Source organism: Ursus arctos, unplaced genomic scaffold (assembly GCF_023065955.2).
Source record: "Ursus arctos isolate Adak ecotype North America unplaced genomic scaffold, UrsArc2.0 scaffold_23, whole genome shotgun sequence".
In the NCBI taxonomy this organism is placed as follows: Eukaryota; Metazoa; Chordata; class Mammalia; order Carnivora; family Ursidae; genus Ursus; species Ursus arctos.
In genome coordinates, this window is record NW_026622908.1 from 5,837,334 (window position 1) to 5,861,783 (window position 24,450).

At 45.3% G+C, this 24,450-nt stretch overlaps 1 protein-coding gene across 1 annotated transcript in view; it reads left to right on the forward strand.

Moving 5' to 3' along the window:
• The window catches only part of INSC (INSC spindle orientation adaptor protein), a 118,700-nt gene that overhangs the window by 52,809 nt on the left and 41,441 nt on the right, over window positions 1-24,450 (forward strand). Inside the window, exons 3-7 of the mRNA XM_026487250.4 lie at window positions 594-939; window positions 1,933-1,985; window positions 3,125-3,248; window positions 16,400-16,513; window positions 22,389-22,514. Coding sequence (XP_026343035.1) covers window positions 594-939; window positions 1,933-1,985; window positions 3,125-3,248; window positions 16,400-16,513; window positions 22,389-22,514 — 763 coding nt within the window. The remainder of the gene's footprint in view (window positions 1-593; window positions 940-1,932; window positions 1,986-3,124; window positions 3,249-16,399; window positions 16,514-22,388; window positions 22,515-24,450) is intronic.

Genomic DNA, 24,450 nt, shown 5'->3' on the forward strand with positions numbered 1-24,450 from the left:
GCTACTGACAGAAGGAGGAGGAAGGATGCTAGAAGGACAAGAATGACAGCTGTCCACTGCAGTGTTCATGGAGTAAATGAGTCAGTGAGTGAATGACTAGTTCATTCCCTGCCCCTTAGAAGCTCTTAGGTCAGTCTGCTTCAGCTCTCTGTCTCTAGAACATGATGATCAGATGTTCTTCTATCCTCTCTATCCCCTTTCTAATCATGTTAGTCTTGGGCCACTCTTTGTGAAAGCATTGTTTTAAAAAGGTTCGCATTCTATAACCACGCAGCCATACCATAGCTCCTAATGACATAACCAATATTTGATATTAAGGCTATTTCTGTTTTCTTCTTACTATAACTATAGTCTGCTAATGTGCCAGACTTTATGGCCTGTTGCTTGTCTGCTCATCTGCTTCCAAAACTTCTGTGCCTCAGCCTTATTATCTGTGAGTTGGAGATAGTGGAAGACAAGAGGGTTAGGGTAAGTGAGCTCAAGAAACGGTGATGAGCGTGTAGCAGGTGGTTCATAAACATCGGGTGGCCCGAAACGGAAACCTTTGGAAATCACGGGGTGTTGATGCTTCATGGCGCTGTTCCTGGCTGCAGGCTGCACCTGATGCAAGTGGACTCGGTCCAGCGCTGGATGGAGGACCTGAAGCTCATGACCGAGTGTGAGTGCATGTGCGTCCTGCAGGCAAAGCCCATCAGCCTGGAGGAAGATGCACAGAGTGACCTCATCCTGGCTGGCGGCCCCGGCCCCGGAGACCCCCTGCAGCTGCTTCTCAAGAGGGGCTGGGTCATCAGCACTGAGCTGCGCAGGATCGGGCAGAAGCTGGCCCAGGACCGCTGGGCGCGCGTCCACAGCATGAGTGTGCGTCTGACCTGCCATGCCCGCTCCATGGTCAGCGAGTACAGTGCTGTCAGCAGGAGCTCCTCACAGGAGATGGGCCAGGTCAGCTGCCCTGGGATGGGCATGGGTGGGCACTTGGAAGGGGGAGGCCTTCTAGAAGAATGGGTCTGGCGTGTGTGGAGGGTGAACTTTTCCTGTTCCAGTGCCTCCCTCCTGTTCCAAAAAGCAGGGAAGATTGTAAGGACCTTTATTGAGTACCTACCATGTCCTAGGCATTGGGCTAGGTGTTTTCACACACCCATCTCATTTAACCTGCAGTAGATGCGAAGCGGACGTAACCCCTATGAGAGGCTGTACGGTGGTGCAGTGCACCGACTTTAATGCCATACTGTTTGCGTTGAAATGTCAGCTCTGCTGTGTGACCTTGGCAAGTTACTTACCTTCTCTGTGCCCCGGTTCCACCACCCTAATGAATATAGTAATAGTACTTTTTTCATAGATCTGTTGTGAGGACTACCATGTTATTACATGTAAAACATTAAAAACAGTTGCTGAAAAATATTAGCTAGTATGATGTCCTTACTGTATTGATGAGGAAAGAGAAACTTGGAGAGCCTAAGTAACTTGCCCAAAGTTATGCAGTGAATGGTATAAGCAGGATTCAGTCTAAGTCTTTCTGATTCTGAAGCCCATGTTTTCTAATCTTCTTTTCCAAGCCCGTAATGGAGCATTGAAAATCCCCTTGTCATTGTTTTTCTTTCTTCTGGCATTCACTTCCCAGCTTACCGCTTTACCCTTTTCTTTGCTCCACTTTGCAAACAGTAAACTTCTATTCATCCTTTGCAGCCCAGCCCAAATGCCCCCTCCTCTTGGAAGCGTCTCAGATCCCCCAGCATAACTAAGTGCTTGGTTTTCTTTTTTGAGCTCGCAAAGCTGACAGTGGTGTCTTGCCATCCATACAACACTGTTGATGTGCCTGTTCCCAAAATCAGATGATTTGATTCTTTGTCCTTATCACCCAGAGGGCCCCACACAGTAGTTGGTCCCCAAGCAATGCTTCTTGAATTGAATAAACTTTTTCTGTTTGTTCCACAGATTGAGAAACTGCTAATGGAGAAATGCTCAGAGCTCTCAGCAATCACAGAGAGGTAAATCTGGATGCTGGGTAAGACCGGACAGCCTGTCCTCAGGCAGGGGAAGGGGCTGGCATCTTCTTCCAGAGGGAGAGAGGGAGTGGGGAGGCCTGGTGGTGGTCTGGGAATTTCCTTCTGCTGACTTTTATCAGCAACCTTGAAAGACTCCCTTGGGATTTTCTGCCCCATTTTCAGGCCCTAGAGAGAATATAAAAGAGGAGAGGCCCACGCATAGGAAAAAAGAGGATTATTGAGGGTTAATAAAAAAGAAAAGGTTTCCCATAGCTTTAGGAAGCCCCCCCACCCCAATCCCCAAAGTCAAGGGAGGGTGAAAGCAGACACTCACACCCTATACTCACAGACACACAGACAAGGATTTCACAGACACACTTGCCCGCACATAGATATGTAAACACGCACTCATACATTCACAGAAATACTCTCACCCCCTCTTCTCTGTATCTCACGCACGTAAATATATGTGTTTACACTCACACATACAGACCCTCAGCCTCACATGTACGCACACACAGGTGGATGTTAACACTCTCCCTTACTTTTTCCAGCCCCCATGCCCTACAAGAGAAACATGGGACTTGGCCTCCCCTAGAACCCCCATGGGGTCTTTGGCCTTCCAGTGGAACATTCTCAGGCCCTAGGGGTAAATTTAAACCTGATCCACCCCCTGTTCTTCCTCCCTGGGGAGAAAATTTTTAAGGCTCCTTTCTGTAGACAGCCATTGTAGACGGCCATTTCTTCAAGGTTCACGAGTATTGACATACACCTTGTGTGTGAGCACTGGCTTACCTGGCAAAAGCTCCCCACCCCCACCCCTAGACCCTGGTGCAATGATGACGGGTTCTCTCGGGGAGGAACCCGGAGGTATGGATTTGCCCACTTTCTGACAGCCTTTCTTCCCAGTGACATGAACTAGTAGCCCCCATTTCAGCCAGCACTTCTCTGAACACTAAGAGGCCAGAGGATGAGCCAGTTCTGGAATATTCCATCTCTGACTCCCCTGGAGCTGATGACGTCTCCCTAGGCCCCTTGCACCATCCACAGGCCTGCGGCAGGCCCACATCTGGCCCCTGCAGTGGCTCTGGGCTGAATACCTGCGCATCCCAGTGGCCCACGCCATGATTTCTTTTCCCCAGGTGCCTCCAGGTTGAGAATGAGCATGTCCTGAAGTCGATGAAGGCCTGTGTGAGTGAGACCTTGAGCACACTGGGCCAGCACTTTGGCCAGCTGCTGGAGCTGGCCCTGACCCGGGAGGTGCAGGTCGGTGCAGGTTGGGCTGTGGACAGGGGCTCTCGAGTGGACTCCCAGGGTGGCGGTGGGGGTGGGGCAGAGGCACTGGGCCAGGCTGGGGGAAGCTCTGACATGTCTTTCTTAGGGGACACCCTCCTCAGGCTACTGAAGTGAATGGCAGCACCTAGCAACCTAGAGCTTGAGGCTTCCAAGTTAGCCCAAATCTGCATTTTTCAGATGTGAGATCTGGAGCCTAGAGAGGGAAGAGACTTACCTAAGGTCACATAGCGAGGCCGTGGCAGAAGCTGGCATTTCCCAACTGCACTTTCAGTGTTGTTCCTACCACCTTAAATCCCTGTGTAGTTATTGTCCACAGTACACAGAATGGATCCATGTTGTCCTGAAAGACTTGAGGCAGCTGCGGAAAACAAGCCAATTCCAGAAATCTGGCGATAAAAAAGAATCTAGAAAGATCATATAGTCCAGGCCCCCCCTCTCCCCAGGCTTGTGCTTGATTCTAGAAAGAAACAGATAGATCTACTTTCCAACTGCGGCTTGCATGAGACCTTGATCAAGTTCCTTAACGTCTCAAAGGCCTCATTTTCTTCATCTACAAAGTGAAAACCTTCCCCAGAAGAAAAGTGAGAGGATTAAGTAAACAACATAGCGTGGGTTAAATATATGTTATTTCCCTCCGTTGCCTACTCCTATTTTAAAAGCCTCCCAGAAAAGCAGATTCCATAAGGTTTTCATTATGAAAGGTATTTACATGTTATTTATAGTTACAGAAATATTGTGTTACATATTTGCCATTCTTTTCCCACCACCAAATAAAAGCCTTCCACAAATAGAAAGTCCCTTCCCCTATCAGCTTCTCTCCAGACTCAGCCTTTCCATGGAGCCCAGAGTTTTCCTTTTTCTCCTTCCTGCGTGTCTGGCTCATTTTGCACAGAGTACAGGCTCTCCTGACCTGGCTCACCTGCTGGTCAGTGCGGCTGGCCCCACGCTTTCTCACCACCCGCCCGGGAGATCTGCAGAGGCCGCTCTGTCCCAGGAGCCTGGGATGAGGGGAAGGAAGGGCCAAGGGTTGGGCTGCTGGGGCTGGCCTTGGAATTGTGCAAATGCTGATCGGTGCGTGTAGGGTGGGGTGGTGGCTCAAGCTGTGGCCAGTGTCCCAGAATGAGCTCTCAAGTCCCAGAGGGACCCCGTGGAACACGGGGCCGAAGTGGGTGGAAAAGCCAAGGGAGCAAAGAGCGAGGTTATTGAAGGTAGTCGTGGGGGTGGGGGGAAGGGGAGGTATTTTTGAGCAGGGGTATGGGTGCCGACGATGCTTTTTATGCGACTTTTGTGCCCTTTCTCCTGGAACTATCAGGGTCAATGAAAAGTGCTAAACTCGAAGAGTAATGTTGGATTTTAAATAGAAGCCAGCTGGGTTTGGAAGTAGTCATTCTACCCGGAGGCAAAGGAGTAGGGTGTCTTTTCCCTGGTCTGGGTCAGAATCCTGGTGAGAGCTCCCTGGGAGGTCAGGAGTCTGCCTGGACGTTGTGGGCTATGTAGCTGGTTTCCTGGGTTGCTGGGTCCATTCTGGTTTTTCCCTCATCCTGATCTTGCTCAGAGCGGAATTCCTGATCTGGCCCTTTTGCTTCCCCAGCTAAATCCTGCCCATCCCCAGGTCTGACCACCTGGGTCACTGATGCTTGGCCTGGGAGCTGAGCTGGATCAGCAGCTCCTCTCTTAGAACTTGGTCCCCCAACCTGGTGGCTCGGTCAGTGAAAGCCTCTGCCTTTGGCTCAGGTCGTGATCTCAGCGGGGAAACTGCTTCTCCCTCTGCCTGCTGCTCTCCCTGCTTGTGCTCTCGCTCTCTCTCTGACAAATAAATAAGTAAATAAAATCCTTAAAAAAAAAGAATTTGGTCCCGCCTTGGCCTCCCACCCCTTGTCTGCCCTGCATTCCTCTGCGTATTCCTTAGCTTCCTGATAAGCCCCCTTTCCTCCCAGCGTGCACCCTGGTGTCTGCTACTCCCTCCTATTTGGGCTCACCATGCCCATAATATTTTTTTGGCTGATCTTTAGTTGCTGGTTTTTGTTTTTTTTTTTTAATATTAGGATGTTTCCATAAAGATGGTAGTGACATAAGGAGATACATTGGCGGAAGGCAAGGTGATCTGTGTTCAGTGTCGTAAGCATGTGTTTCTTAAACTGGTGACCCAGTACATTCCCTAGGATGTTAATAATTATAGGAGGATCCCATATTTGGGGTATCTTGACATTAAGGGATCTAAGCCTATCTCCTTGCATTGGAATTTCTCCTATGCTGTACTCTTCTGCATCAAGAGTCTTCTAAAAGTTCTTCACACGTTCATCGTATTTCTCATCTGATCTGTAGCTTCCACAGACAGGGCTTTGGGTTTGTTTTGTTCATGGATATATATCTAGTGAACAGGATAGTGCCTCTCCTACAATAGGCGCTCAATAAAGACTTAGTAATGAATGAATATTAAATAGTATGTTCCAAACTGACATAGTCACAGCAAACCTTTTTTATTCTTAAAGCACCTGATCACTTATTCTGGGATGCTGGCATTTCAGGAAATGCAGTTTGGTCAAAACTCTTTTTGCACTTGGGAGGCTCTCCAGCAGAGGAACAGTGCTCTTCCAACCTCCCCACCCCATCCCCACCAGCCACAAAAATAATCCATGATGGAATAATGCTTACGATGAGGGCAGCAACAATCTGGCCCTACTCTGCACTGGTCTGCTCCATCCTGCAATGTCATGTCCAGTTCCAGACCCCAGATGCGTCACTGGCAATGGCTGTGCTCAGAAGAGGCTCCTGAAAGGACGGGGGAGAGGCTGAAGATCAAGGTCTATGGGAAATGGATGGAGGAACAGAGGATGTGTCGTCCAAGGACAGACACTCTGCCACCTCCCACATTCTGTGTTTGGGGGCCCTGAAGGGAAGAAGGGGCTCAGGCCAGCAGCCAAATCTAGAGGACATTCTATGTAGAGAGGAGTTTGTGAAACAACAGGGCTGCCCTGCAGGGGGCCAAGTTCGGAAGTCCCTGTCCCTGAGCTGGCCAAGCCAGACCTGGAGGACATTGGCTGGGATGAGCGACTGGCAAGGTCTCTTCCAGTCTTGGTAGTGTAAAATTCTATAAATGGGGTGGGGTGGGGTGGGGTAGGGGCTGAGCATGGAGTTTGGAGGCATATCAGGGTTCACATCCCACCAGTGCTACTTACTGGGTATGCAGACTTGGGCCAGTTACTTCCTGTCCCCACCTCTGCAGTGGGTTGTCCTTAGGATTAAACGAAACAACCCATGAGTAAGCGGTGGCACTCTTCTGACTCTGTCAGCTGCTTTCTTCACTCAAGACTTGTTCTGCCTTAAGAGAAGCTCACAGCGCACTTTGCTAAAAGAGCCCCCTGGTCACCTAATGAATTGTGTATTAAGATAATTTAACTACTTGGCGCGTATGGAAAAATTTAAAGTTTAAATGTCAGGAGCCACCAATAGGAAATTAATGAACATTGATGATTAATCTATCTGGGGATAAAGGATTAGCTATGTGGGAGGTAAGAGAACACTTAACTTATAAAAATTGATTTACTCAAAAATGACTTCTAGGGGGACTCTCTATTGAATAAATTGACTCTCCCCTCTACCTCTGAGTCCTTGACTCAGCTTCATGTGGGTAGATGTTATATTAATTTATTCTTTCATTCCATCTATTACTTTTGATTTTAGTTTAAAATAGCATCTTTAGTCTAATAAAACTGATTAGAGAATGTATCTTTGGCTCTGTGGCTAAATGAACTAGTTAAAACTTTATCTCACAGCTAAGTTTTGCCTCCCTGTCCTAGGCACAGCTGGTCAACCTCGGGCCTCACCTGAGGGACAAGCATCTATCTTATGACAGAGCTCGGACCAGAGGAACACTTCCTAAGAGAAGGGACACAGGTGCTAAGCTGAACATACTCAGTTCCTTCTTCCCAAACTCACAAACTCCGCCCTGCCCTTCTCAGTAGGGTGACATAGAAAGGTAGGGAGTAAAGCTAGCAGAGGTGTGTTGCTGAAATCCATACCTAGGGAACAGGGGTAGTGGGGACCAAGTACTGCCCCTTAGTAGTTGACAATTCTTATCCTGTTGTCTTATTGGCTTTATCCATTGGGCTGTGGTCAGGCAGGAGTGTGGCTGAGCCCCTTGGGGGAGGAGGTCAGCTGCCAGTGGGGAAGTTATTTCCCACCTTCATGAAGCCATTCCTCCAAATAACAACCTTTACTTCTTTATAGATCCTTCTGGAATCACAGTGGGAAATTTAGACTCTGCTCCCAGAAGGCTTGAGAATGACTCATGATGTTTTATCCGTTAGGTTAGCTCTAAGGAGGTTTTATAACCAAAGTCCAAAATTTGCTTTCCTGTCCTATTTCCCACTCTCAGATTTTGCTCAGCTATGTGGTCCAATATAGGTAATCAGAGGCTGCAATGCAACTAAATTATAACATAAAGATAATCTGTACTTGCCAGATGAGAAATATAAAGGTGTCCAAAATTTAGAAATAGTGTGTCTCATTATGAAGTTCTCAGAGAGAAAATAAAGTTAAAGAAAAAATTTTTAGAAAAACCCTGCATCCCTTTACCTATAGGAATAATTCAAAGTCCCAAATACTTAGGTTAATATAATTCTCTTTCATATTCTTACTGTGCTCATCTTAGCCAGAAAGGTCTCCCGATGTGTGTGTGGTCATGCTTTCTTGGGAAGCTGCAGTCTGGGCTGTCTCTCCAGCAATGGGAAGGGTTCCTTCCAGGTTTCTCAATTTGTACTGGTCTTTCCCAACCATACTTGAAAGAGTTAGTACCTTGGGTCTATAATAGTATCATAGCACTACCCCTGAACTCACAGAAAGTTAAAGTAGACCAATCCTCAGTCCCTAAGGCAGGAATTCCAGGCAACATTTCATGCAGGACTCTGCCTTAGGGTTGCTGAAGGCCGTAACAGATACTTATCTGCAGTTGAGTGAAAGAGGGTTGGAAATAGTCATCATCTTGATGGCGTCTGTGGCAGGACATCAGTTTATTTCAGTTGTCCATCATCCACAAGGCTTTGTGGAAATTCATTCACTGGGGGAAAGCATCCACCATAGGTTAACTGTGGCACGATGTTTACTATATATGGAAGAAAAAGTCTCCTTTTTTATAGAAGGGCACTGGATATGTTTACTTTTTCCTGCAAAGTCAGGCATTTATAATCTCTTCCCAATGACTTGCTTGGTTTGCATACTTTCCCATCCAGCATTTTCAACATTTCTTAATTTCTAGCTCCCCTCTACACACCGTGTTTCTGCCACTCTAGGCTGCATTGATTTGGGCTGCTTGAAGTGACTTAGGCTAGAAGTCTTCAAACCACTTCAAAGGCATTGCATTCTCCAGGTTCCCGAAGATTTTCTAGAAGAAATGCAAGCATATGTACTTTAAGGAAATCAATGTCCAGATCTCCAATTTTTGTTTCTTTCCCAAGATGATCCTCCCAATAATACACAGTTTCTAACATCCCTTCTATTACTTTCCAAAAGAAGGATGTACTCGCACGCATCGTGAATCTTTTCGTGCATTACCCTGTTGTGTAAAACCTTGGAATGGCAGTAGGATTGGGGAGATCAAAGAAGAGGCCTTCATTCCTGAACCATAAACCCATAGGCCTCCATGAATTATTTTTGTGTTTTTTCTTACATATTTCTGTTGAGAAAGGCATTAGAAATTGTGGTTGTGCCCAGTGTGGAGATATATGGTAGAATAGTAGTGTGTGTGTGTGTGTGTGTGTGTGTGTGTGTGTGTGTAGGAGGGGTGGTTTTGAAAGTTTTTAATTTATCATATGCCTTCTATCCCTATTTACTCCCAGATTAGGAGTGGCTCTTGAGGGACATTCTCCTTAGACAAAACAAAGAGAGAACTGGTCGGACACATCAAGCAGTCAAAATGGCTTTTGGGGGCACAAATTTAAATACAAGCAAGTCCTTTCAACTATATCTCATACTCAACTGTAGGATATATCATTCACTGGAAAGAAAAACATCTTTGAAGAGCCAAAGATTCTAAAGGTTAATGATACTGATTCTTTTAAATGCTGGAATACTTTTGAGAATGACTAAATTTTTCAAGATATATTGGATAAAATCCACAGACACAAGTTTTACATGATTTTTTTTTTCAGATTTGGTGCACATTATTTAAGAAAGCAGTTAAAGCTTATTTTGTTAACATATTTTGTGAAATATTTACACTAACGTCTATTTCTTGTTAGCAAAAGACAAAATTAATTGCTAACAGCTGGACTAATTAGATTTAAGCAGTAAATACCCTTTTCCTTCTTTAAATACGTTGGGAAGTTTGATCATAAGAGCTACTAAAAATAATCAAATGATTTCTAATATTTATTTATTTATTTATCTGAGAAAGAGAGAGACCACACACACAAAAGTGGGAAGAAGGTCAGAGGGAGAGGAAGAGAGAATCTCAAGCAGGCTCCATGCCCAGTGTTGAGCCCGACATGGGGCTTGATCCCACTATTCTGAGATCATGATCTGAGCTGAAATCAAGAGTCAGATGCTTAACCCACTGAGCCACCCAGGTGTCCTAATTTCTAATATTTTTATTCTCAAATTTTCGATATTCCTTATAATGAACACCAAATTTCAATACATATACCCACCTATTTGCTGAAAAAATACAATGCATTCTTATTACATTCCTAGATTTATTAGTAATTTATGATGTTAGCTGCATGTTACCTTGCATTATTAAAAGTTTAGTAAATTGTTTTATCTTGGCTTTATAACATATACAAATAAACCAAATTTTATTTTAGCTCTACATTATTTTAACAGTTTTTAGCATTTTCCTTTGGAGAATGATTTGTGTAATTATTTGTCAGTGTTGTTTTAGCATTTCTTGAAACATATCAAAACACTTTGTAATTAAAAATGAAGTCAGTTCTATATTGAGAAAAAGTTGTCTTGGCTGATTGGCTTGGCTGAAAGAACTGTCTGCCAATTAGCTTATAGGGTGGGCGTTTTCTATAAATTAAATAAGCAAAGGCTGTAGCTTCAAGGTTTTGATAAAACATATTTGAAACAAACACAAATATTTTATTAAAAATTATACTGGCAATGAAAGTAATAATATTTTGATTTTCCTAATCCTTTCTGAATAATTTGGATAACCCAAGGTGCTCCAAGTGAAAGAGCAATGGGTATAATTAATAATTATTTGATAAGTCTTGGTAAAGTACTTTTGGAATTCTTCCCAGAAATTGAGAGAGTGAATGAACAACTCTAATGATTGGGTAACAAATGCTTTTGCAAGTCAAGTGGTTTCCAGTTCTTTGCTTTTACCAATTTAGAGGAGTTATCAACTGGCAGATCATTAAAAATGGTGTTTGATGATGGATCACCATGTGATTGCATAACTCAGAATGTGCTCAAAGGGTTGAACAACTTCCTATGTAAACTCTTCCCATTCCTCTCTATGGATTTTTGGAAATGAGATTTTTCAGGGTTTACATCTAAAAATAGAGCATTCAGTCAATATTCAAGCATGTATACATCAATTAATGAGAAAGCCTGAAAAGGATACAAAGCCTCATATATCTCATTAAGACATATATTTAGAACAAAATTTTAATTGTTACAATTAATAATTATTAACCAAAACTTGTAATTTATGTTGTTTTGACCAATTGTACTGATAATAATTGTAACAGTAACTCGACCAAGAAGAGAGTATTTTTAAAAGATTTTATTTATTTATTTATTTATTTATTTATTTATTTATTTATTTATTTTGAGTGCAAGCAGGAGGAGGGGCAGAGGGAGAGGGAGAGAGAGAATCTCAAGCAGACTCTGCTCTGAGTGCCAAGCCCTACTCGGTTGTGGTTCTTGATCCCATGACCCTGAGATCATGACCTGCACTGAAACCAAGAGCTGGACACTCAACCAAGTGAGCCACCCAGGTGCCCCAAGAAGAGAGTATTTTTAAGCACTTAGAGCCTGATAGTCATAGGAAATAAAATGAAATTTCAAATGTCAGTGATAAATATGACAAGTGTGATCCATAAAACACTTTGAAACTTAAATGTATTATGTTAAGATAAAATTCTGAGGAGGGATTGGATTGGGAGCATAAATTTAAGGATGAAAAGAAAAGATGCAAAATGCTCATGATGTTAAAGAAAGATTATTCATACATCTTTAAGGGGATGATGAGGGCATCAAGTTGTTTTGGTATTTAAATCCTACTTATTACATCTAAAGGAGTGATGTAATGGTCTTATTTTATGTCGATATCTACAGTCTGCTGGAAATTACTCCCTTTCTAACTTTGTTCTTGAAACTTAAGATGAAAAATTTTACCTGTCAAATTAAAAATATGTAAGGGATCGTATGTTTTTCAAAATTCCTCTAGGGGTAAATAAGAAAGTAAAAAACTGCATTAGGATACACAGATCCTCTCGTTCTATATCATGAAGGCTATTATCCCTGCCTCTTGCTGAGAATTGCTTAGACCTTAAGACCCCTGTCTTCTAAGGAGTGTTTTCTGTGATGCTCCTGAAGCCCGGACCTTTATAGCCTTGTGAGGACCAGTCCTTCTGCCATGTGCTTCTCAGAACACAGTCTTTCCAAACCTTTTGAGCATGGTAACCTCAAGTAGCATTTCTTTCTGCTAGTTCTTTTTTTTTTTTTTTTTTTTTTGCATTAATGAACTATGCTTCCAGGATTCTCTTTCCTTCTGTTAATCCCCACCTCCTTTCAGGGTGACTCTGCTGAATTTCTGACAGTTTACCCTGCTTCTCATGTCGGTGTCTTTCTTTATCTAACTCATAGAATGAGCACTGGATTTGAGTGCTGTCCCACACTGACTTCTCCTTCCTTTCTGGCACATTCTTTTGTTTTTCAAAAAAAAAAAACCCAAAACTCTTCTAGATGTTGGAATTTGCCTTACTGAGAGAAATGAAATCAATTAAGGTCTGTGTTTGCACCAAACCTCCAATTCTAAGAGATCTTATCCACATTTGCCTCCCAAAATTGGGTATTCCAATCCGGGAGATATTTTCCTATCAGAGCAATAGCTAATCCAAGCTGCGATTCAGTTATGATTCTGTCTGTATCCTCTTCAGTATGTCCAGTTTTTCTGTGTCTTTCCTCAGAGGCCTGATTCATGCATTTCTCCAATACATCCTCTGAGGACACAGGACATACCGTATTCTCAGTTTCAGAACCTTTCACCTAGAAATTTATGTAGCCATCCTTTAGATATCACATGCTGTTCTCTGTAGTCTTCGCCTGTTTTCCAGGCTCTGTTAGTGCATAACAATCATTTTTATTATATCTTATCATCTGAAGGATCAAGAATGTGGGCACAGCCTGGCTGAGTGGTTCTTCCGTTCCACGTGTCATCAACAGAGGTCCCTTGGTGTTACTCAGCCGACGGATGGCTTGGAGAGTCTTAGAAAGCTTCATCACACGAGTAGTGCCTTAGAGGGGATGGCTGGAAAGCTGCTGTCTACTGAGAGCATTGATCAGGGATCCTACACATGACAGTCTCAGAGTTCCCAAACTTTTTACATGGTAACTCAGGACTCTGAAAAGAATGTTCCAAGAGATCTGGGGGTAAGCTTCAGTGTTTCTCGTAACCTAGCCTTGGAGGTCCTGGAACATTATTTCTGCCAACTGCTGGCTTTTATTGGTCAAGCAAGTCATTGAGGCCAGTGAGATTTAAAAGGTGGTGGTGGCAGGGGGTACCAGGGCCCACCTGTCTATGGGAGGAGTAGCAAAGAATGTGTGGACATGTTTAATCTGCCTCACGCTGTCACATCAGCCCACATTTATGTCATCCCTTTGCATGGCTGGGCTGCCCTAACTATGCCCAGCTATGGATTGTCTATCTGAAGCTTTAGCTAGAGACTTCACAATATTTTTCTGGCTCCCTCTGAGGAGCTCACTCCAGGCTGATGTATGAGACTTTGCCTCTCCTGATCAATTTCACCGGGCTGCAGTCGCTCTTTCTGATTGAGAGATAATTAAAAATATTTTTTCCTTTTCGGATTCCTTATTTAGAGCAACTAGATTGTGTACATCTCCCTAACTCTTCCTTATCCCTTTCTCCTGGTCTTCAAGACTCTGTTTTGGTTTTTCCCTCTCTGCCTACTCTGTCTTTAAAACAATATTTCTGTCACTCAGCTTCATCAATCTTTGTTCCTTTATTTTGTCTCTTTTCCTCCACTCTTCTCACGACTCAGGGTGAAGCATATTTTTGACATTCTTCAGTTTGTCACTCCTTGATTGCCTGACAAATCTTGATTTTAGAGACTGTGGTAGTTTGAAGCTGACACCAAGATAGGATGGGATAAATGCCTGTCAAGGATAAAAGGGGGGAAGCGGGGGCAGGCATGGAAAAACATGTTGCAGGTCTGAAAACAGAAATGGAAGGAGGAAGGAGGACTTGAGTAAGAAGAGACATGGATTTTCAGGCCCAAGTCACCTGTTAGAGGAGTCTCCCCTAACAGCCATGGACTGTAGTAGTGTCCCTGCTGTGATCAGTCACAGCTGGGAGTGGCTCAGGGAGCTATGGCCTCAACAAGGACACAGGGGTAGGTCCAGAGGGGCAGTAGCTGGGGGCTCTCCGTCAGTGCTGCCCCCCGCCCCCGGCAGCAGGAGCTCCAGCTACCACAGGGCAGAGGGTTGTAGATGCTAATGGGAGCCAGGATGGGGAGCCCCTCTCTAGTTCAGTGAGAGCTGCTAACGAGGCTGGATGTTCTCCTGGTCTCGAGACTTCTATCTTTGCTGGTCCAGGTGAGGTCCTGCTGACTTTGAAGGAGATGGACCCACTGACTTTGGAAAACAGGAAGTTGGAGTCACAGGAGTTAAGGTCCAACTAATTCCACCACATGTCACATGCGTGACCGTGGTCAGATTTCTGCATCTCAGTTTCCTGAACTGTGAAGTGAGGGTTGGACAAGACCTTTTGGCTCTGACATACTGTGATGCTTAGGGCCTTGACGATTTCAGTGGAGCCTTTGATCTCATATTTTTCCAAATTTATCTTTGTGAAAAGGATGATTACAACTTTTCATTGTCAGAGAGCTGATTCACCAAGATGATTTGAGGTGTAATTACGGTGTATGTGTGTATAGGCATTAGCAAGAAATTATTCTCAGGCATAAATGGTCTAATGTTAGTAGATGATTGCAAAAGACATTGGGTTGAATTGTTTAACGTCATGCTAATTTGCTTGAAGTGCAAACACTAATCAAGAACACTGAGTAATTATGATTTAGGTACAGGACCCCAATATATGAAATCGGCATTTTCGTGTGAACGTTATTGTCACTTATGTAACTGCTTACGGTATGCTGGGGGAGGATTCTAAGAAGTGCATTCATGACAGAGAATTGCAGTGACAAATCTTGGTCATTAATTTTACCTTTTGTTGAATCTCTTACAAGAGGCATCTATCAAATCTTAGGGAATAATTTTTACATTTAATGTAGCTTGATTAAATACGCACTTAATCTTAGACTGCTTTACATAGAGGATTAGCATATTGTGTGTGTGAAGAATTCCAGGAGTTTGAAGAAAAGGAGAGTCATTTACCTGGAGCCTTAAACCCACTTAATTTTAATCATTTTACAGATAGGGAAACTGAGGCCTAGAGTGTGTATTGCCCAAGATCGCAAAATAATAACTGCTAACAATTTTATTTTGCTTCCATGTACTGAGTACCTTTAGACGTCCTATATATATAGTCCTATATAAAAAATCCTTTACATATTATATATTACTATAATATATATAATTAAAATATATACTATATAAAAAGTCCTTTATATATATATGAGCTGTATATTGGCTACCGCAAGAAATGGATACAGCCATCATAAGAGATAGACACTGTTATTTCCCCCTCATTTGATGTATAAGGAAACTGCAGTATGGAAAGGCTAAGTTACTTGCTCTGGGGCACATGGGCAGAATGGCAAAGCCAGGATTTGCACCCAGGCAGTTTGGTCCAGAGTCCCTGCTTTCAACCGCAGACACACTTCCTCATCAACACAATGGGTTAAAAAAGGCAAGGTGGCATGAGAACTCACATCACCTCATTTCCTCTTAAGTGTTTTTTTTTCCATAACACTAGGTTTAATAAAAAAACAAATCCATTTTGATATTTTAAAATAACCTAGCAACTGAAACGGCAGAGTATCTGCCCAGACCAGCAGGTCTGGGGGTGTTACTTTCTTGCGTGAAGCCCCCCAAGGCGATTCTTCTGAATCACTATCTCCACTTCTCCCAGGAGAAATTCAAGCAGCTAGAATTAATTAGCAGGTAGGAATCATTTATAATCAATGAATCATAGGCTTCAAAGCAAATGGCTGATTATGAAGTAGTTTCAAGATATGTGAAAAAGCTTTTTCCCAGAAATAAGCTAAACTAATCTTTATGTCTCATTTGTTGATGAATTTTCCATTCGCTTTTCTTCGTGGTTCTCCCTGGGTCCTATGTTCAGTCATTTCCAACCTTCTCACTGTGAGTCTTAGCTCCCTCAGCCTCGAGCAGTCTGACATTGCTGAGTTACCCACTCTCTGATAGGGTTCCCCGGGTTGCTGTTTTGGCCTGGCTATACACACAATGCAGATGTCCCCTGAGCAGTGAGCTACTGTGGACTACTTCTCTTGCCTCGACCCCTGAACCCATTACCCAGCTGGAGTTTGCCATTGGCAAATGAACCAATTCTTCGGTCATAGCTGTAGCAACTCATTGGTTTTCAACTTGATGGCTCATTTAACTGCTAGTTTCTGTTCTCATTTGAAGCCAGTAGAACAACAAAGCAGTACTTGTTGAGACCATCAGTACTGAGATCTGATTTTCTGATCAAAACAACACATTAGTTGTCCATGTCCCAGGAGTTTGAAATTATCCCAGATTTCTGAAAAATAGTTTGGACCCCATGCAGACTCAGGTCTTTCCCAAAGCTAGAATACCTCATCACCTCCATAGTGGGACTGTGGATGGGGCAGGATTATAGATTCCAGGGGGCTTCTAGGAGCATGGACCCACTGGTATTCCATTAAGGAAGATTAGTGGAGGATAGATGGAGTGAGTAACCATGAGACTTTGCTCTCTTTTCTTAGGCACTGGTGAGAAAAATCAATGCCTCAGACAATATCTACACCACGGAATCCACCACAGGGAACCTGTTCAGCCTGACCCAGGAGGGTGCTCCCTTATGCCGCATCATAGCCAAGGTGAGCTTCCTGGTTAGTGGCCAAAGTGACAGGCCTGGGGAGAGTGGGAGGAACCTAGTTTGGTGGGAATAGCTGGCTCAGGAAGTCTGTCCTGGCTCTAACATTTGTTTGCTGTGTGGTCTTGGAAGAGTCACCTCCCCTCTTTGGGCCTTGATGTCTCCATTTTTAATAGTGGCTAGGCCCTCTGATTTCAGTTCCCACTTGAGAGAAAAGCTGGTGCCCCCAGAGTCTGTATAATTCTCTTCATGTGGTATCTGTTAGAAATATCAACCCTCCTTGCTCATCTCTACGTATCCCACCAAACCCAAACAAAACATATCCCCTAACTCAGGTTCTCGATGGATCCCCAAAATACTTGCAGCCACTGCAATACTACATGAGGAGAAGACAGAATTGAGGAGGACAGTGGTTTTCATCGATTACAATGGAAGGTTTTCTTTAAAGATTGATTGATTTATTTTAGAGAGAGAGCACAGTGGGGAGGGGCAGAAAGCCCGTCGTGGGGCTCGACCCCATGACGCTGAGAGCATGATCAGAACCAAAATCAGGAGTCTGATGCTTAACCAACTGAGCCACCCAGGCACCCCACAGTGGAAGTTTTAATTCTCTAGCTTCATGGTTAATTTGCCCCTACACTTGGGGTCCAAACACTTAAGGCAAATACAGGCAATTGATAACCCTAGGATCTCACTAGGATCTTGTTTTGTTTTTACTATTTTTTTTTAACTTGAGAAATGACATTGCCATGGAGATAGAAGCAGTGATCTAATTGGAAGTGAAGTTATGTCTTTCAGTAGACTTAAGATGGCAGTTACAGGAAGATGCTCCAGCCCAGTGGTTCCCCGTCCTCACTCTGTGTCACAATCCCTCAGGGAGCTTTGGAAAGCACAGATACTTTTCGCCCCACCTAAATTTACTGAGACTACATTTTAACAATCCCTACAGGTAATTCTGAGTCATGGCCACTCTCAGAAGCACTCATCTAAGCCCTTAAAGAAATCTGGAAGAGGAGGGTAAATGCTCGTCAACTCTGCTTAGGGGAGAAGTAAATTGTATGCAACAGCAATAGCTAACACTTGAGTGTTGCTGTCCAGCGTGCTTAATGCCTTACAGACGTTATTCCCTCTAAATTATAAAACGATCCTAGGAAGTAGGTATCATGTTGTTCTCATCTATAATTGAGGAAATGGTTTAGGGGTCTTACTCAAGGTCACACAACTGATAAAGATTGGAGTCAGAATTAGAACCCAAGTCTCTTTAAATCAGAGCTCATGATCCTAAAGCCCACAGTGGTGACTTCTGGTTCCATCCTGGCCCTTTAGATTCTTGGGCCAAAGAGTGACTCAGAAGTTCTCAACCCTGATGCATATTAGAATCACTAGGGAGCTTTAAATGTCACACAGCTAGTAAGTGGGTGAGCTGGAATTTGAAACTGCCTGCTTGGCAGCAAAGCTATGCTCTTGCTTATTATTCTGAGCTGCCTCTTAGCAGCCCCTTCTCTTTCTCCTTCTTCTCCTCCTCTTCCTCCTTTTGCCCTTCTCCCCCCTTCTACAACTTTCATTATTTGCTGCATCCTTTCTTTTCACCAAGCACTGCGCTAAGCTTTTCATTTATTATCTCATCTGATCCTCCCAATGATCTTCTGATGTGTTATAATTATAATTCCCATTTTTAAGATGAGGGGACAGAGGCTCAGAGAGAAGGTAAATAATTGTCCAAAGTCATAGGCATTAAGTGCAAAACTGGTATTTTAACCAGATCTACTGACTTCAAAATCTAAATCTCAATCTTATGTCTCCAGCCCTTGAGAGAGAGTAGACAGAAGGCTGAAGTGAAGAGAAGATTCAGGGATGACTCCCATCTTTCCAGCCTGGAAGATGGTGAGAATGGTTTCTTCAGTGGAATCCCTGTGTCTGGGTTCCTGACGGTGACGCAGGAGCTGGGAGTCCCTTGTACACAGCATCCTCACTGCTGATGCTCATTCCGTGTGCCCAACATTGTGACAAATGTGGGACAGCTGCTCGCAGTGGCCCTCCTCACCCACCTCCTTGGGGCCCAGTGTGGTCTGTCTTTGGGCACTTCATCCATCTGAGCTGCCTCCAGAAGATGCTTTGGGCAGCCTGTCTGAGGTCTGTCCTCTCAGCCCCTTGAGTTCCTTTGAAGGCCAAGAACAAACCCAGTCCTCCCTGTGATGGTAGTGGTAAGCCCCATCCCTTCCTGAGTGCAGAGCAGAGCAAACTCCCCTGTGCTTTGTTAAAATTATCCCCTATCCTGCTCCTCTGTTACTCCCCCCACCACTAGCCTACACCCCACAAGTGGCCTCCTTAGCTTTATGACAGTTTATCCCAAGTCTGCCTGAATAATACATACCATGATACACTTTGGCTTTGAGCCCATAGCTTTCTATAAAATTAAACAAGCTCTAGCCAACAGTGCAATTCTGCTAGCTCGGGTGATTCCTGGCTCTGCTTTATGATGGGTGCTGCTCTGGGGTCCTTGAGGGGGCTTCGGGGTAGCCCACACAACTAGACCATCTCACTTTCTCTGCAGCCTCCTTCCTCCTCCCACGTATCCCAAGTCTTGGGATACCTTTTAGGAGGGTTTGAGATACTCTTCTAACCAGGAAGCTTTCCACAGACTGACCCTCACCTGGCTGTCCAGAGCTGGGTGCTGGGCCCTTTCACATACATTATTAACTGAGTTGTTCCCCCAATAGCTCGGTTGTATAGCTGCCGTGACCCCATTTTTAGTCAAAGTTAACCAGCAGCAAAGCCAGGATTTGAACCAGAGTCCCTTTCGTCTGGGTTTAGGATTTCCTCCCTTTAGCTTTGGCAGTAGCTAAAAATGCAAAGAAAGCTATTTTTCACAGGCTTGGGAAACAACGTAATGAGAATCCAGTGCAAATGGGTACGGAGGCTTAAATATAGTTATGCTGGGTTCAGTGCCTCCCGAGCCAAAGGAAGCCTGCCATATTGATCCTGGCTCTCAGTCTGGCGTTCTTTGGTACCACTTCTTTGTTGTCTGCTCCAGATATAAATACCTACCTACTTGTTGATTACCATATCTATGTATCTATCTATTTTTCTATCATCTCTATCATCATACATATAAATAATATTTATACATATGATTAAACATAAACACACACATATAAAAATATATATACATACACATATAAACGCATATGTAAGCACATATATGTATATAAATATTTATAGGTGGGGGGGTCATTAATAACCAGCAGGGCTGGCTAGGGAGACCTTAGGACTCCTGTTTCTTTTCTTCTCACTTTAAGAAGCAATTTTATTTTACTTCAGTGACTGTCTGAGTCAGGTCTTTATGTGGAACCCTCATCAGCTGTCTCAGAGACCATTAGAAAGTAGGAAGGCAGGGATAAATGATTGTGGAGCAAGGAGTAAGAGAGGGGGTGTCTTGTCATGCACTAGTCTATCTTTATCAGAGTCGTGCCATGCATTTACAATCAGAGTGCTTCTCTCTGACCCTTTCACAGTCCCCTCTCAGATTATGTTAGGAGTTCCTGCTCTGTGTTCCTATAACCCTGCACCCCCTCATTTCATTGCACCCCTACCCAGATTTCTTCCTGCTTTAAAAATCATCTGCCATCCCATGACTCACGGGTTGTCGGACCATGAGTTCAATATGGACCGGGCCTGAGGCAGTCTTGTTCAGTGCTTAGCACAGCGTCTGGCGTATGATGCACCATTAATAGTTTTTAGCTGCATGAATGCATTTACCAGCTGTATACAATATGCCCTTTCCCCACCAAATGAACTACCCAAAAGGAAGTGGGAAGACGAAAGTTAAGGATCACTCTCAGCTGATTATAAAATGTCAGAAATGACGAACTCATCTTGGTTCCTGCCGTGATAAGCAGCAGAACTCTCAGAATGAAAAGGGCTGCTGGGCTGAGTTTTGAGGGGTGCCAGGTAAGGAAGATTCGGGAGGACTTGTTTCAGCGAGCCTGTGCCGGGCCGTCGCGGTCACTGCCGCTGCTCCTTCCAGTTGCTCGCTCATTATCTGCCCGTCAGTCACAGCTGTGTCCCCAGAACATGAAACGGTGCCTGGTGCGAGGTACATTGTTGAAAGAGGTCACAAAAATCTGACAGGGAATGGTATTTTTGCTGGACTCACCTTCTTCTTTGGTGACTTTTTTTTTTTTCCAGTTTGGGGAGCAGAGTGCAAACTGGTTTAGTGAGAGCCAGAAGGGGTGAGGTTAAAGGCAAGTGTCCCATAGGACCAAGTTCCCGATAGTCTTCACGCATTCTTTCCTGCTGCCACCCCCAGGCACCCTTGCAGCTGTCAGGGGAGGGCAGAGGGAGGAAAGAGGGCAAAGGCAGATGTGGGGTGTCCAGCGTCTCATGCTCTGGACATCCGCGGTGGCGTTACCACCAGTTTCCTGGGTGCCCTGTGGGTCTGCTTTGTGACCTGTTGGCTCCCTCACTTTGCTCTGAGAGCCTGGGGGGCTTCAGTGATTTTTATAGAATAAATATGACCATTAAGATGAGTGACTCACCCTGGGCTTCTTCCCAGAAGTCCTCCCAGACTGCTGTGAAGTCTCCACATGTGAAAGGTGTTTCCAGGACCAGCTGTCACAAAAGAACAGTCCGCACTCAGCTAGGGTGATCGTTCCTGAAGGTTTTTCTTTTTTTTTCTTTTCTTTTACAAACTAGAGTGAAGAAGGGAAAACAAGGATGTGTAGATTTGGGTGAATTATTTCACCCATCTGGACTTGGCATTTTTTTCCCTCACAAAATGAGAAGAAATTCTAGTATTGATATAAATAAGACTCCTTTTTTTGTATGCCTGCCATGGTGGTTGGGAGGATCTGAGGCGTAATAGTGGTTTCTGGTGGAGGGGGAACCAGCACTGGGCCCCTAGGCTTCAGTTCCCTCCACCTGCCTCAGACTTGCTTCTAGAATCTATTTCTGATGACTCCAGGCTTATTCCACGGCAGGCTGCCGAGAGGGCGCTGCCAGCTGTGTGGGAGCAGGGCCGAATGGTGTTGAGCCTGGCCCTCTCAAATATGTCTGCCCTAGCCCCTGGTACCCCGGCCCCAGAAGCATTTGGGGAGTCCCACCTCCAATTTGGACTATCAGGAGTGATAGTACTTGTGGAGGGAGCATTTCATTGCAGCATGCATTTGAGCATGAAAGTGTGTGCGTTGGGGGGGGGGGACTGTAGGGGAGGAAGCATTCTCTTCTTTCTACCATCTTCTTAGGTTCCCTGGCTGGTACCCTGTAAACTGGGCTGACAGAAGACAGATTAACAAGAGAAAAACAAAAGTTTCTTAGCGTGTGCATTATGATTACACAGTGAGCTCTCAGAGATGAGTCAGAGGGTTGGTTAGAACTTGCACTTATATAGCATTTTAGAAAAAGAACAATTTTAGGGAAAGTAACAAAACAACAGGAAACCTGAGAAGAACTTTGAATCTCTAGGGGAGGTAGATCGTGAGAAGGCAGATCTATGGAAAACTAATCGTGGGTGAAGGATGGTTAGTCAGGTTTGTTGTGAGGGTTCCCCTGGGGCCACCTCCGTGCTGTAAGGGTCTGAAGTTGTCCTGGTGATTAACTTTTCTCCTTCCTAGGAGAGCAGAGAAGGGGGTATCTCTGTAAATATATGTCCTCCTTTTAGGCACACAGGGGAGGCCAGAGATCTCTGGTATCTGCTTCTTCCCAATTACCTTCAGCTCAAAACAATCTTTACGCCCCAGTGACATATTTTGGGGTGGCATATTCAGCTGCCCTCCAGATCTGAAGGCATCGCAGCTGAGTGAGGGATGCCTGTTATTCTCTCATCAGCCCCAGGAATCATGACCCAGGGAGGTCACGTGACATTCTCTTTCTCTTGGCAGGAGGGCGGGGTCGTAGCACTCTTCAAGGTCTGCCGCCAGGACAGTTTCCGGTGCTTGTACCCCCAGGCACTGCGCACGCTGGCGTCCATCTGCTGTGTGGAAGAGGGTGTCCACCAGCTGGAGAAGGTGAGAGAGCAGCTGGCTGGCTGGGTGGGGCGAGAGGTACCTGAGTCGGGGTGGGGGGGCCGTGGGGGGGCTCAATTGATCTGGTGACCACCTGTTCCCTGAGAACCTCTTTTTCCCAGGCATCTCTCCAATGGGGCTGCTGGGATCTTGACTATGGGAGTTAATGAAGAGGACAGGGATTGAGGAGTCTGGGCAGGGAGGGCAGGGCTCAAAGGGGCACTCAGCACTTCCTGGGTGGAAGGGCCAATAGTGCAGTGGGCAGAACACAGCAGGAGGCAGACAAGTAGCGTGCAGAGTGGTGTCAAAGGTCAGGGCTTTTGGTCCTTCACTCATGGCAGGACCCCAGTGGAAGGAGGAGGATCCTGCTCCCTGGGGGGCTGAGTAGGCAAGAGAAACATGTGCCTTGGTCTGGGCAAAGCAGGTGGGGCTCCACCAAGACAGAGGGAGTGGGGAAACAGAAGCTGAAGTCCAAGCGTGTGTTGGGTCCACAGGGCATGGGGTGGGCGGGGCCGGAGGGAAGGGAGTGATCTGGTAGGCCCAGGTACCTCAGCCCCAGGCCCACTTGGGACAATGTGACTAATTCCAGCTGCTGCCGCCCCCCCCACCCCCACTCTCCCCAGGTTGCAGGGCTGAGGTTGCTCTTTGCCACCCAGGCCTGAGTGGCTCTGAGGCCTGCAGATGGGCCCTCAGGAACTTTAGCCAGGAGGGTTGGGGAGGCTGGGGCTGACATTGGAGATGTCTCGACCAAGTTTCAAGGAAAGATATTGAACAATTTTATGGAGGAGTGGTTCAAAGGCCAGGAATAGGCTGGTGACAGTTGTGGTACTCTCAGGATTGGGGATAGATGCCTTGAGTCTGGTCTGTATGGGGATGGGGCAAACAAAATGTCCCCCTCCCTCTGTACCCTTGTCCCCCAGTCTGGTCCCAGCTCCCAGAAAACCCACATCCTACCAGCTTCTTCACTTTGGTCTGGACCGCTAGTCAGATGGTTATCTCACGTTCTGCTTGCCTCTTTCCAAATCTGCTCAGGCTACGGGACCCAGGGATCATGGGCTCAGAGACGCTTTTAGCCAAGGATGGAGGATGGATGGGGATTCTGCTCATTTTACAGAAGACAAGGCTGTGGGTCAAAATGGGGAAGTAATTTGTCTGGAGTCACAAGCAAGATGGCGGAAGAGCTAGGGCCCGCCCTCTGGCCCTCTGGGCAGAGTCTTCCCTTCCTGCAGGGGCGGAGTCCTTTGCACTCGAGTGCTTACACAGAGAGCAGAATGGACGGACGAGGGGTGGGGGTGTGTGTGACAAACAGATGAAAGGACAGACTCCCCCAGGTAAACGCACTGGACGTCTCCAGCTCTATGTGCCGAATAATCTTCTCTTCTCCCATAAAATCCTCTTCCTGGGACAGTGGAAACACGGCCAAACTGGGTTTGTTTTTCATCTTTTTTCATGCTGGTTAGTGGGAAGAACAGGAAAAAATAGAAGGGACTGGAATCGCCAGCCCTCCAAAAGCAGTGGATTTCTTGGCTTCGGAGAGCTTGCAGAGCAGCAGGAAATTTTTAATCCGGGGAAGAAAAACAGCAGAGTTTTTTGTTTAGAGCTGAGAACCTGTGTAGCTGAGGAGTCAGGAGGCGATTTTTCCTTCCACCTTCCTGCTGCTGCTCCGAGGCCGGAAGGCGTGAGTGCACCTTTCCTGGGCCAGATGGGCTGCCTGGGGCCTGTGCGGACCTAGCCCCCAACACACATACCTTTTTAACTCACTAGAACCCGGTGAGGTGAACGCTCTTTACTCTCCATCTTAAAGACAGGAAACAGAGTCTCAGGCAGTTTCAGTGACTTGCCTAAAATCACAAAGTACATTCTAGAGTCAGAATTTGGACCCCGTCTGCCTGCGTCTGATGCCCAGGCTCCCTCACGGCCCTGCTGGTTTTATAGATTC